This window comes from Salvelinus fontinalis, chromosome 30 (assembly GCF_029448725.1).
Source record: "Salvelinus fontinalis isolate EN_2023a chromosome 30, ASM2944872v1, whole genome shotgun sequence".
NCBI lineage: Eukaryota > Metazoa > Chordata > Actinopteri > Salmoniformes > Salmonidae > Salvelinus > Salvelinus fontinalis.
The window spans coordinates 28,397,149-28,410,992 of NC_074694.1; the positions used below are offsets into that span (position 1 = coordinate 28,397,149).

At 47.6% G+C, this 13,844-nt stretch overlaps 1 protein-coding gene across 1 annotated transcript in view; it reads right to left on the reverse strand.

The window, feature by feature from the left end:
• Positions 1-2,171: 2,171 nt before the first annotated feature.
• Positions 2,172-13,844, reverse strand: part of LOC129828956 (serine/threonine-protein phosphatase CPPED1-like) — a 29,255-nt gene continuing 17,582 nt past the window's right edge. Inside the window, exon 3 of the mRNA XM_055890298.1 lies at positions 2,172-3,817. Coding sequence (XP_055746273.1) covers positions 3,730-3,817 — 88 coding nt within the window. The 3' untranslated portion in view covers positions 2,172-3,729. The remainder of the gene's footprint in view (positions 3,818-13,844) is intronic.

The following is a 13,844-nucleotide window of genomic DNA, read 5'->3' on the forward strand; positions in this document are numbered from 1 at the left end:
CAGACCTGACTGCCCTTAACCAACACAAAAACATCCTATGGCGTTCTGCATTAGCAGCGAACACCCCGTGATATGCAACTTTTCAGGGAAGCTAGAAACCAATATACACAGGCAGTTAGAAAAGCCAAGGCTAGCTTTTTCAAGCAGAAATTTGCTTCCTGCAACACAAACTCTAAAAAGTTCTGGAACACTGTAAAGTCCATGGAGAATAAGAACACCTCCTCCCAGCTGCGCACTGCACTGAGGACAGGAAACACTGTCACCACCGATAAATCCACTATAATTGAGAATTTCAATAAGCATTTTTCTACGGCTGGCCATGCTTTCCACCTGGCTACCCCTACCCCGGTCAACAGCATTGCACCCCCACAGCAACTCGCCCAAGCCTTCCCCATTTCTCCTTCTCCCAAATCCAGTCAGCTGATGTTCTGAAAGAGCTGCAAAATCTGCACCCCTACAAATCAGCCGGGCTAGACAATCTGGATCCTCTCTTTTTAAAATTATCCGCCGAAATTGTTGCAACCCCTATTACTAGCCTGTTCAACCTCTCTTTCTTGTCATCTGAGATTCCCAAAGATTGGAAAGCAGCTGCAGTCATCCCCCTCTTCAAAGGGGGGGACACTCTTGACCCAAACTGCTACAGACCTATATCTATCCTACCCTGCCTTTCTAAGGTCTTTGAAAGTCAAGTCAACAAACAGATTACCGACCATTTAGAATCCCACCATACCTTCTCCGCTATGCAATCTGGTTTCAGAGCTGGTCATGGGTGCACCTCAGCAACGCTCAAGGTCCTAAACGATATCCTAACCGCAATCGATAAGAAACAATACTGTGCAGCCGTATTCATCGACCTGGCCAAGGCTTTCGACTCTGTCAATCACCACATCCTCATCGGCAGACTCGATAGCTTTGGTTTCTCAAATGATTGCCTCGCCTGGTTCACCAACTACTTCTCTGATGGAGTTCAGTGTGTCAAATCGGAGGGTCTGTTGTCCGGGCCTCTGGCAGTCTCTATGGGGGTGCCACAGGGTTCAATTCTTGGACCGACTCTCTTCTCTGTAGACATCAATGATGTCGCTCTTGCTGCTGGTGAGTCTCTGATCCACCTCTACGCAGACGACACCATTCTGTATACTTCTGGCCCTTCTTTGGACACTGTGTTAACAACCCTCCAGACAAGCTTCAATGCCATACAACTCTCCTTCCGTGGCCTCCAATTGCTCTTAAATACAAGTAAAACTAAATGCATGCTCTTCAACCGATCGCTGCCTGCACCTGCCCGCCTGTCCAACATCACTACTCTGGACGGTTCTGACTTAGAATATGTGGACAACTACAAATACCTAGGGGTCTGGTTTGAATGTCAACTCTCCTTCCAGACTCACATCAAATCTCCAATCCAAAGTTAAATCTAGAATTGGCTTCCTATTTCACAACAAAGCATCCTTCACTCATGCTGCCAAACATACCCTCGTAAAACTGACCATCCTACCGATCCGCGACTTCGGCGATGTAGCCTCCAATACCCTACTCAATAAATTGGATGCAGTCTATCACAGTGCCATCCGTTTTGTCACCAAAGCTCCATATACTACCCACCACTGCGACCTGTACGCACTCGTTGGCTGGCCCTCGCTTCATACTCGTCGCCTAACCCACTGGCTCCAGGTCATCTACAAGACCCTGCTAGGTAGAGTCCCCCCTTATCTCAGCTCGCTGGTCACCATAGCAGCACCCACCTGTAGCACGCACTCCAGCAGGTATATCTCTCTGGTCACCCACAAAACCAATTCTTCCTTTGGCCGCCTCTCCTTCCAGTTCTCTGCTGACAATGACTGGAATGAACTACAAAAATCTCTGAAACTGGAAACACTTATCTCCCTCACTAGCTTTAAGCACCAGCTGTCAGAGCAGCTCACAGATTACTGCACCTGTACATAGCCCATCTATAATTTATTTAACTACCTCTCCCCCTACTGTATTTATTTATTTTGCTCCTTTGCACCCCATTATTTCTATCTCTACTTTGCACATTCTTCCACTGCAAATCTCCCATTCCAGTGTTTAACTCGCTATATTGTATTTACTTCGCCACCATGGCCTTTTTTTTTGCCTTTACCTCCCTTATCTCACCTCACTTGCTCACATTGTACATAGACTTATTTTTCTACTGTATTATTGACTCTATGTTTGTTTTACTCCATGTGTAACTCTGTGTTGTTGTATGTGTCGAACTGCTTTGCTTTATCTTGGCTAGGTCGCAATTGTATATGAGAACTTGTTCTCAACTTGCCTACCTGGTTAAATATAGGTGAAATAAATCAAAAATATATATATTGTGGCTGAATGTAAGCAAGTCCCAACAGCAATGTTCTATCATCTAGTGGAAAGCCTTCCTAGACATCAATGCATGAAGTGAAAATATGTTTTTAGTGGAAATTAGGATTCTCTCCTAAATAAAGTTTAATTCAAGTTAAATTACTAAAATTAAAGGCTTGTTTGGGAGTGACCCCAGGCCCCTGGGAGGCCTTCTGCAGCTGGCCCTCTAACCAGGCCTCCTGGACGTCTCTCAGGTCCGGGCAGGCCCACACACCAAAGAACAGCTGGGTTGGGATTACAGTATAGGTTAATGTTATTTAGATTATGTCATTATCAAGCTTTATGTATACAGCACATTTCAGACATGGAATGCAGCGCAATGTGCTTCACAGAAAAAAACAAATAAAAAACAGTGAAACTTTTACTACACAACAAACATAATAGGATAAAAAAACTAAAGAATAACAATAAAAACGGAATGACTAAAAAGCACACTAAGATCTCAATAAATTTCCACAGTTTTGGCCCCTTCAGGTTCTCTGGCAGGCTATTCCATAGGCTGGGGGCATAATAACTAAAGGCTGCCTTCATGCCTCTTTGTCCTAGGCTTTGGGATAGTTAAAAGGCCAGTGTCAGAGGACCTGAGGGACCTACTGGGTACATAACTTAAAAGTATGTCTGACATGTATTGGGGTGCACAGTTGTGGATTGATTTAAAAACCCATAGAAGAATCTTAAAATGAATTCTAAAACTCATAGGCAGCCAGTGCAGAGACCTTAAAACCGGTGTCGTGTGTTCTCCGTCTGGTCTTGGTCATTACCTGTGCTGCTGCATTCTGTATGTTTTGCAGTTGACCAATGGCTTTCCTGGGTAGACCAGACAGGAGACCATTACAGTAGTCAAGCCTGCTTTTAATAAAATCATGGATGAGTCTCTCTGTATCAGCCTGAGAGAGAAACAGATGCACGATCGAAATAGAGTTCAGAATCTAAAATGACACCTGTTCAGAGCAACATTTGTGTGACTGTCCTTGTCTATCAGTTTTTTGTTACTTGTCATGTTTTGTGTTATTTGTGGACCCCAGGAAGAGTAGCTGCTACTTCTCCAAAAGCTAATGGGGATCCAAATAAACAAACAAAACAGTCGTAGCCTAATTCACATTGGATTAAAGTGTTAGCTAAGGGCTGGCACTCTGCCCCTACCATTCATGCTATAGGCCAATTGTTTCTATCTGGGTCAAAATGACCAGTGTTTTTATAAGGGACTGTAAGGGCTTTGTACAATCTCCTTCTACAGTATGTTTTCATCTCACTCTACCCACCCAGAAGCTGAAGTAGTCGTCTCCCCAGGCGTTGCAGAACTGGCCTACAGTCTCCGGGGTGGGTGTGTTACCCAGGTCATGGTTCTCACTGACAAACACCAGAGGGATGGAGGGGTCTGTACCCCTCAGAGCCACCTTCAAGTCCCGCGCCTGCCCCTCCCGGAACGGGGTGCCTGCATGGGGGAGAAAGGACACACTCACTGTTAGGGGTCGGCAATTGGCGACCTGTGGGCTAGAAATAGCCCAAGCCTGCCTTTTATCCGGCTTGAGAATTGGTGGTATTATTTTTAACTTCCAAGGTTGTTTTTTTCCATTTAAAGTTTGGATGGATATTATGGCCCCCTACCTGTTCACAACATTCATTACCATCCACATATTAAAAACTGAGAAATTGAACAAAGTGAATATATCTGCTCTGTGAATAAAGTAAGGAGAAAGAGTAAAATAAGTCTATTTATAATTTACAATCAAACAAACCCATCAATGCATAGCAAAGTATTTCTTCCTTCCTTTCTTCCGGTTTTTATTTTTCCATTTAAGTAATTATTTTACTGCCCTACTTTTGGAGATAAAAATTCCTTAGAAGTTTGGATAGGGTTGGTTTCATAAGACAAGAGCATTTCCGGCAATACGAATTGTGCTGGAAGTAGAGAATAATAGTTTAGTAAAAAAATAAAAAAAGATAAAAAACCAAAGTGACTTTTTCCCTCCCTGCTATAATTAAGTGAACCTTTCTGTATTCTGACACACATACGCACAAGCACACACACACACACACACACACACACACACACACACACACACACACACACACACACACACACACACACACACACACACACACACACACACACACACACACACACACACACACACACACACACACACACCACTCTCTCACCCACAAACATGGGAAAAGGAAATGGGAAAATTAGGATAGCTCCTTCTGTCATTTAAATCTGGTGCTTGTATTCCCCATTCAAGCAGCTGTGGTGTCTGTACTGTATCAATGCCTGCATGCATTGACTTTATTAACATTTGGGGATCCTCGTGGGGTGGGGAGCCAATCAGCCCATATGTCCTGCTGAAAGGAATGGACGAGCAGCTAATTATCTGATGACTGATGTGGAGACCGGAGAGACTAAACCAAATCAGAGAGCCATCTGGACTAATAGTTACAATACACTAACATGATTTAGACGAGAGGAACATTTATCATATAGAGCAACAAAATCCGTTAAGTAAGAAAGAATAACAATCAAATGAGGTACAACGACTGCCAACTGACTGCTGATTGCTGCTGTGAACAAAGGGTCAATACAGGAAGTCTGGTCTGAGGCTTTCAACAATATGTGTCATTATGTTTTTTATTTGATTTATTTTACCTTTATTTATACAGGGTTTTTCTCATTGAGATAATATCTATTTTCCAAGAGAGACCTGGTCCAATAGCAGCAGGGGGAACAACATTTCAGACATAACAACTTCCATACACTAACACAACATTAAACAAAACTATAAACACACATACAGTACAACAATTACATATTACATTAAAAACACAAACATCTTGACTAAAAACACCTGGCCTAAAAACAATTACACTCTTCTATGTTAAATACAACTGGTAAATAAATGCTCCTGTCCTCTTAAATACATTTTCAAAACAATAATACAATTATAAAAAAGGAGCCCTCACATACAGACACAGATTGACATACAGGCTACTGTTGATAAATCCACTACACGACACCATACAAGGCTACTGCTGTTAGATCCACGACACGACACCATACAATGCTACTGCTGTTAGATCCACGACACGACACCATACAAGGCTACTGCTGTTAGATCCACGACACGACACCATACAAGACTACTGTTGTTAGATTTGCATCCTGTAGTATAAACTCTAAAAAGTTCTGGGACACTGTAAAGTCCATGGAGAATAAGAGGACCTCCTCCCAGCTGCCCACTGCACTGAGGCTAGGAAACACTGTCACTACTGATAAATCCACATTAATTGAGAATTTCAATTATCATTTTTCTACGGCTGGCCATGCTTTGCACCTGGCTACCCCTTCCCCGGTCAACAGCCCTGCGCTCCCCACAGCAACTCGCCCAAACCTCCCCCACTTCTCCTTCACCCAAATCCAGATAGCTGATGTTCTGAAAGAGCTGCAAAATCTGGACCCCTACAAATCAGCCGGGCTAGACAATCTGGACCTTCTCTTTCTAAAATTATCTGCCGAAATTGTTGCAACCCCTATTACTAGCCTGTTCAAACTCTCTTTCGTATCGTCTGAGATTCCCATAGATTGGAAAGCTGCCGCTGCCCTTCTAAGGTCTTTGAAAGCCAAGTTAACAAACAGATTACCGACCATTTCGAATCTCACCGTACCTTCTCCACTATGCAATCTGGTTTCAGAGCTGGTCATGGGTGCACCTCAGCCACGCTCAAGGTCCTAAACGATATCATAACCGCCGTCGATAAGAGACATTACTGTGCAGCCGTATTCATCGACCTGGCTAAGGCTTTCGACTCTGTCAATCACAACATTCTTATTGGCAGGCTCAACAGCCTTGGTTTCTCAAATGATTGCCTCGCTTGGTTCACCAACTACTTCTCAGATAGAGTTCAGTATGTCAAATCGGAGGGCCTGTTGTCTGGACCTCTGGCAGTCTCTATGGGGGTGCCACAGGGTTCAATTCTCGGGCCGACTCTCTTCTCTGTATACATCAATGATGTCGCTCTTGCTGCTGGTGATTCTTTGATCCACCTCTACGCAGACGACACCATTCTGTATACCTCTGGCCCTTCTTTAGATACTGTATTAACTAACCTCCAAATGAGATTCAATGCCATACAACTCTCCTTCAGTGACCTCCAACTGCTCTTAAATGCAAGTAAAACTAAATGCATGCTCTTCAACCGATCGCTGCCCGCACCTGCCCGCCCGTCCAGGATCACTACTCTGGACGGTTCTGACTTAGAATATGTGGACAACTACAAATACCTAGGTGTCTGGTTAGATGTAAACTCTCCTTCCAGACTCACATTAAACATCTCCAATCCAAAATTAAATCTAGAATCGGCTTCCTATTTCGCAACAAAGCGTCCTTCACTCATGCTGCCAAACATACCCTCGTAAAACTGACCATCCTACCGATCCTCGACTTCGGCGTTGTCATTTATAAAATAGCCTCCAACACTCTACTCAACAAATTGGATGCAGTCTATCACAGTGCCATCCGTTTTGTCACCAAAGCCCCATATACTACCCACCACTGCAACCTGTATGCTCTCGTTGGCTGGCCCTCGTTTCATACTCGTCGCCAAACCCACTGGCTCCAGGTCATCTACAAGACCCTGCTAGGTAAAGTCCCGCCTTATCTCAGCTCACTGGTCACCATAGCCGCACCCACCCGTAGCATGCGCTCCAGCAGGTATATCTCACTGGTCACCCCCAAAGCCAATTCTTCCTTTGGCCTCTCCTTCCAGTTCTCTGCTGCCAATGACTGGAACGAACTGCAAAAATCTCTGTGCAGCTGTAGCTCCAGTCCTGTTACAGTTATACCTGATCAATCTGCATTTGGGACAAGTCAATACCACGGTATCGGTGAGTGATGATGAGACTAAGATTTTTCACATTAGGGTACTAGGGGGTAACTAGCCACCCCTAACAAAAATGTCTAATTGCTGACACAAAAAAGCAATGTTTAGAAAAAAAAGTATCTGGATGAAGGTTATGCTTTGGCGAATAAACTAAAGGGACATAAATGGCTATTAAATCCATTTAATCAGTTTTATTTAGAAATTCTTAAGTAAGTAATACTTAAAATCCAAGTCTAGTTGTTATATTTTTATTATTTAAATCAAATTTGGGGGAAAAGGGTGTTGCACATGTCACTATTAATATCTGTACTATGAGGAGAATTGATGTAAAGTCCCTCTTTTTAACTCACCTGCACATTCATTGTCTTTGTTCTTTCTTTGTTGTTTATTTTCCTACAATCCATTATGTAAATTACACTAAACATCATTTGAATAATACAAGATTTTAAATCCCAGCAGTCTTTAAAATGACATTCAGGAGCAAAAGGTTTTCAATAGCTTTTAATTCATTCAAAAATGTATTCATTGGAATATGATATTGTAATGGAATATAACTAATAACATTAAATAACATTGGAATATAACATTTAATAACAATAAAACATAACTTAACTAATTCAGTGTAACATTGATGTTGCATCTCTTATGCTCTGCTATTGCACAATTCTAATTTGTACCTGGGTCACAAATGAAGCTATCCCCAGTCAAATTGGAGCACAACTCATGAGCCCACCTCCTGCATTGCTCACACCTAATCCAGTCCTGTGACTGAAAACAGCTCCTCACAGGAAAGACATTCCGCATCCTCTTCTTCTTCGGTGGCTGATGTGGCTTGTTGTGCTGCAACAACCTTCTCTGAGACCACTTTTATTTGAAGAACCTGCATCATTTTCTTACTCTCTCTCTCTTCTTGTTGATGTTTCTGTCGAGCGTTTTCCTCCAGCAACCTTTTGTAAGGTGAGGCTGTCAGTCCAGCCGCAGACTCTGCCTTCCTCTTCCTCGTCCTCGACTCCTGGAGCCTCGACCTCAGGGACAACTCCAATAGAACTGCTGCAGCTGTTGGTTGTCGGTTTAAGCAAAAACAAACAAACAAGAACACATGAGTATTGGTACAATAAACACTTCTAACAGACTTTTTTATTTTCTTACCAACATTTGGACACGGGTAGGCTGCAGTGTGGAGATTATGGCAGAGGTAGATGGGGTGGAGGTAGAGGTTTTGGTGTTAAAGCTGGTGGAGGTAGAGCTAGTGATCGGTAGAGGTGGCGGCGGTAGAGCTGGTGGCCGAATCGGTAGAGGTGGAGGCGGTAGAGCTGGTGGCCGAATCGGTAGAGGTGGAGGCGGTAGAGCTGGTGGCCGAATCGGTAGAGGTGGAGGCGGTAGAGCTGGTGGCCGAATCGGTAGAGGTGGAGGCGGTAGAGCTGGTGGCCGTATCGGTAGAGGTGGAGGCGGTAGAGCTGGTGGCCGAATCGGTAGAGGTGGAGGCGGTAGAGCTGGTGGCCGTATCGGTAGAGATGGCGGCGGTAGAGCTGGTGGCCGTATCGGTAGAGGTGGCGGCGATAGAGCTGGTGGCCGTATTGGTAGAGGTGGCGGCGGTAGAGCTGGTGGCCGAATCGGTAGAGGTGGCGGCGGTAGAGCTGGTGGCCGTATCGGTAGAGGTGGCGGAGATAGAGCTGGTGGCCGTATCGGTAGAGGTGGCGACGATAGAGCTGGTGGCCGTATCGGTAGAGATGGCGGCGATAGAGCTGGTGGCCGTATCGGTAGAGGTGGCGGCGGTAGAGCTGGTGGCCGAATCGGTAGAGGTGGAGGCGGTAGAGCTGGTGGCCGTATCGGTAGAGGTGGCGGCGATAGAGCGGGTGGCCGTATCGGTAGAGGTGGCGGCGATAGAGCTGGTGGCCGTATCGGTAGAGGTGGCGGCGATAGAGCTGGTGGCCGTACCGGTAGAGGTGGCGGCGATAGAGCTGGTGGCCGTATCGGTAGAGGTGGAGATGGTAGAGCTGGTGGCCGTATCGGTAGAGGTGGCGGCGATAAAGCTGGTGGCCGTATCGGTAGAGGTGGCGGCGTTAGAGCTGGTGGCCGTATCGGTAGAGGTGGAGGCGGTAGAGCTGGTGGCCGTACCGGTAGAGTTGGCGGCGATAGAGCTGGTGGCCGTATCGGTAGAGGTGAAGACGGTAGAGCTGGTGGCCGTATCGGTAGAGGTGGCGGCGATAAAGCTGGTGGCCGTATCGGTAGAGATGGCGGCGGTAGAGCTGGTGGCCGTATCGATAGAGGTAGGGCGGGAGAGCTGGTGGCCGTATCGGTAGAGGTGGCGGCGGTAGAGCTGGTGGCCGTATCGGTAGAGGTGGCGGCGATAGAAATGGTGGCCGTACCGGTAGAGGTGGCGGCGATAGAGCTGGTGGCCGTATCGGTAGAGGTGGCGGCGGTGGAGCTGGTGGCCGTGTCGGTAGAGGTGGCGGTGATAGAGCTGGTGGCCGTATCGGTAGAGGTGGCGGCGGTAGAGCTGGTGGCCGTATCGGTAGAGGTGGCGGCGATAGAGCGGGTGGCCGTATCGGTAGAGATGGCGGCGATAGAGCTGGTGGCCGTATCGGTAGAGGTGGCAGCGATAGAGCTGGTGGCCGAATCGGTAGAGGTGGAGGCGATAGAGCTGGTGGCCGTATCGGTAGAGGTGGAGATGGTAGAGCTGGTGGCCGTATCGGTAGAGGTGGCGGCGATAAAGCTGGTGGCCGTATCGGTAGAGGTGGCGGCGGTAGAGCTGGTGGCCGTATCGGTAGAGGTGGAGGCGGTAGAGCTGGTGGCCGTACCGGTAGAGGTGGCGGCGATAGAGCTGGTGGCCGTATCGGTAGAGGTGGAGACGGTAGAGCTGGTGGCCGTATCGGTAGAGGTGGCGGCGATAAAGCTGGTGGCCGTAGAGGTGGCGGCGGTAGAGCTGGTGGCCGTATCGATAGAGGTGGCGGCGGTAGAGCTGGTGGCCGTATCGGTAGAGGTGGCGGCGGTAGAGCTGGTGGCCGTATCGGTAGAGGTGGCGGCGATAGAAATGGTGGCCGTACCGGTAGAGGTGGCGGCGATAGAGCTGGTGGCCGTATCGGTAGAGGTGGCGGCGGTAGAGCTGGTGGCCGTGGCGGTGATAGAGCTGGTGGCCGTATCGGTAGAGGTGGCGGCGATAGAGCTGCTGGCCGTATCGGTAGAGGTGGAGACGGTAGAGCTGGTGGCCGTATCGGTAGAGGTGGCGGTGGTAGAGCTGTTGGCAGTATCGGTAGAGGTGGAGGCAGTAGAGCTGGTGGCCGAATCGGTAGAGGTGGCGGCGATAAAGCTGGTGGCCGTATCGGTAGAGGTGGCGGCGGTAGAGCTGGTGGCCGTATCGGTAGAGGTGGCGGCGGTAGAGCTGGTGGCCGTATCGGTAGAGGTGGCGGCGATAAAGCTGGTGGCCGTATCGGTAGAGGTGGCGGCGGTAGAGTTGGTGGCCGTATCGGTAGAGGTGGCGGCGGTAGAGCTGGTGGCCGTATCGGTAGAGGTGGCGGCGATAGAGCTGGTGGCCGTACCGGTAGGGGTGGTGGCGATAGAGCTGGTGGCCGTATCGGTAGAGGTGGCGGCGATAGAGCTGGTGGCCGTACCGGTAGAGGTGGCGGCGGTAGAGCTGGTGGCCGTATCGGTAGAGGTGGCGGCGGTAGAGCTGGTGGCCGTATCGGTAGAGATGGCGGCGGTAGAGCGGGTGGCCGTATCGGTAGAGGTGGCGGCGATAGAGCTGGTGGCCGTATCGGTAGAGGTGGCGGCGATAGAGCTGGTGGCCGTACCGGTAGAGGTGGCGGCGATAGAGCTGGTGGCCGTATCGGTAGAGGTGGAGACGGTAGAGCTGGTGGCCGTATCGGTAGAGGTGGCGGAGGTAGAGCTGGTGGCCGTATCGGTAGAGGTGGAGGCGGTAGAGCTGGTGGCCGTATCGGTAGAGATGGAGGCGGTAGAGCTGGTGGCCGTATCGGTAGAGATGGAGGCGGTAGAGCTGGTGGCCGTATCGGTAGAGGTGGCGGCGGTAGAGCTGGTGGCCGTATCGGTAGAGGTGGCGGCGGTAGAGCTGGTGGCCTTATCGGTAGAGGTGGCGGCGGTAGAGCTGTTGGCCGTATCGGTAGAGGTGGCGGCGATAGAGCTGGTGGCCGTATCGGTAGAGGTGGCGGCGGTAGAACTGGTGGCCGTATCGGTAGAGGTGGCAGTAGAGCACTGTGGTTGAATGAATTCTTTGCATTGAAAATAAACAACAAAAAACACTTTCTACCAAATACATGCTGCTTCTGCAACGTTTCCTTCATTTTGATGACTTTTTCTTACCGGCAATGGGCCCCTCTATAACCTCAGCGGACACGAAGTCCACTTCTATGAAGATATCCTTCTCCAAAGGCCACAGCCCACTGGCCCGGAAGCCCTCCACTCCTCTCGCCACACTGGCCAACTTGTCATAGGCCTTTGCGAAGAGGCCAGCCATTTGGTATATACCTATCGTTTTCGCAGGATGGGTCGTCATACACTGATCTGCTGCCCTGTTGTAAAAGGCCTTCAGACCCTTGAAGATGGTACGGTCTAACGGCTGCATCTTGTGGCTGCATTGGGATGGCAGAGTGATGAGAATCACTCCCTGGCTTCTTGCCGTCAGAACAACCTCCAGGGTCTAATGGAAGGGGTGCCCATCGGGGATCAGGATGTGGGGTTCCTCAGGGATGCAACCAACACTATGGGTGAAGTGGTGGAGCCAGACGACAAAGATGGTCCTGTCGACCCAGCCTGAGTCACTCACCCTTCCAACGGACCCTGGAGGTGCTCCAATCAGGAGCTGTTCTTTCATCCTCTTCCGGGGAAAGATGAAGAGGGGAGGTACGTACTGCCCCGCTGCACTGATAGTACAAATTACTGTGACTGTGAAGCCCCTCTCTGTGCTGGTCATCCGTGCAACCTGTTTTGCTCCCTGGGTGGCCACCACAGGCAACGGTTTCTGGACACTTTGTATTCCCATCTCATCCATGTTCCAAATCCTCATTGGCCCAACGTCCCTGACGCTGTTTAAAATGTCCTCATAGGCCTTAAAAAAAACTGGTCAACCTTAAGCTCATTAATGCCCACGGCCCTCACAAGACCGGTTGCTTACAGTACTCAAACTGATAGTTGAGTTGCGCTTCATGAAGCCACTGCACCAATCGAGCCCTGCATACCCCGTTCCTTTGCTGAACCTGTGCTTGATTCCCATCCTCTCTGTCAGATCGAAGGCGAGTCTTCTCACGTCCCATGATGTTAGGCCAAACAGGGCTCTTTCCAATTGTTGAATGTGGTTGACAAGGTCACTTTCATACGTGGAAGAGAAGGCTGGCACCCCACCCATTTGGCTGAAGCCTGGGTTTTTCACCTCCTTTCCTCTGTGGTGCTGTAGGGTTCTTGGTGGAATGTTGAACACCCCAGCAGCCCCTTTAAGGTCTGCCAATTTTCTACTGCCTTCAGGGCATGCTGTATCACCTAAGAGCCATAGCTTCCAAGGTCTGTTTCCTTCTTGTATGTTCTTATTTGCAAATAAAAAAATGAAATTATTTTAGGAACTGTAAGGAACTGACCCCTAATCTAACAGATGGCCCCTAACCCCCCTAACTACCCCACATAGGATGGTGTACCTTAAGACAAGTCAGTTTCTTTCAAACCACCTGACTCAAAGTATTATTATTAACCTGCAGAGGGAAGAGGTGCCAATTTAAAAGACCTCTCTTAAAAACGTAGCTTGTTATCTAGCTATATGACGTAAAATGCTGTGTAAAATAGCTAAAAGGCTATACAGTAAGATTAACTGTAAAGCTATCAGTCACTAGTGCAAACATTTACAACTGCTATTAAGTTGTGTTATATTTTTTTATGTATCTTACCTCAGACGATCTTGTAGTAAGGTTGCTAGCTATCACTGCTAGCAGCTTATGCTAACTAGCATTTACTGGTATGCAGGTTAGCATAAACTAGCCCATAACTAAATGTCTAAATGACAGGTAGAAACACATTCATAACCATAACCCCAGGGGCCAGTTACCCCCTAGTAGAGGGGGTACTCAAAAATGATCTACATTTCTCTTTCTAAACAAGTAGATTATTTATCTTAAGGCTTTCCTACTTGTATATACACTTGAAGTCAGAAGTTTACATACACCTTAGCCAATTACATTTAAACTCAGTTTTTCACAATTCCTGACATTTAATCCGAGTAAACATTCCCTGTCTTAGGTCAGTTAGGATCACCACTTTATTTTAAGAATGTGAAATGTCAGAATAATAGTAGAGAGAATAATTTATTTCAGCTTTTATTTCCCTCCGATGAACCATCAAACACGCAAAGCGCCAATAAAATAAAGTGGTGATCCTAACTGACGTAAAACAGGGAATTTTTACTAGGATTAACTGTCAGGAATTGTGAAAGACTGAGTTTAAATGTATTTGGCTAAGGTAGTAAAACTTCCGACTTCAACTGTACCTTTATTTTAAGAATGTGAAATGTCAGAATAATAGAGATAATTATTTATTTCAGCTTTTATTTCTTTCATCACATTCCCAGTGGGTCAAAAGTTCACATA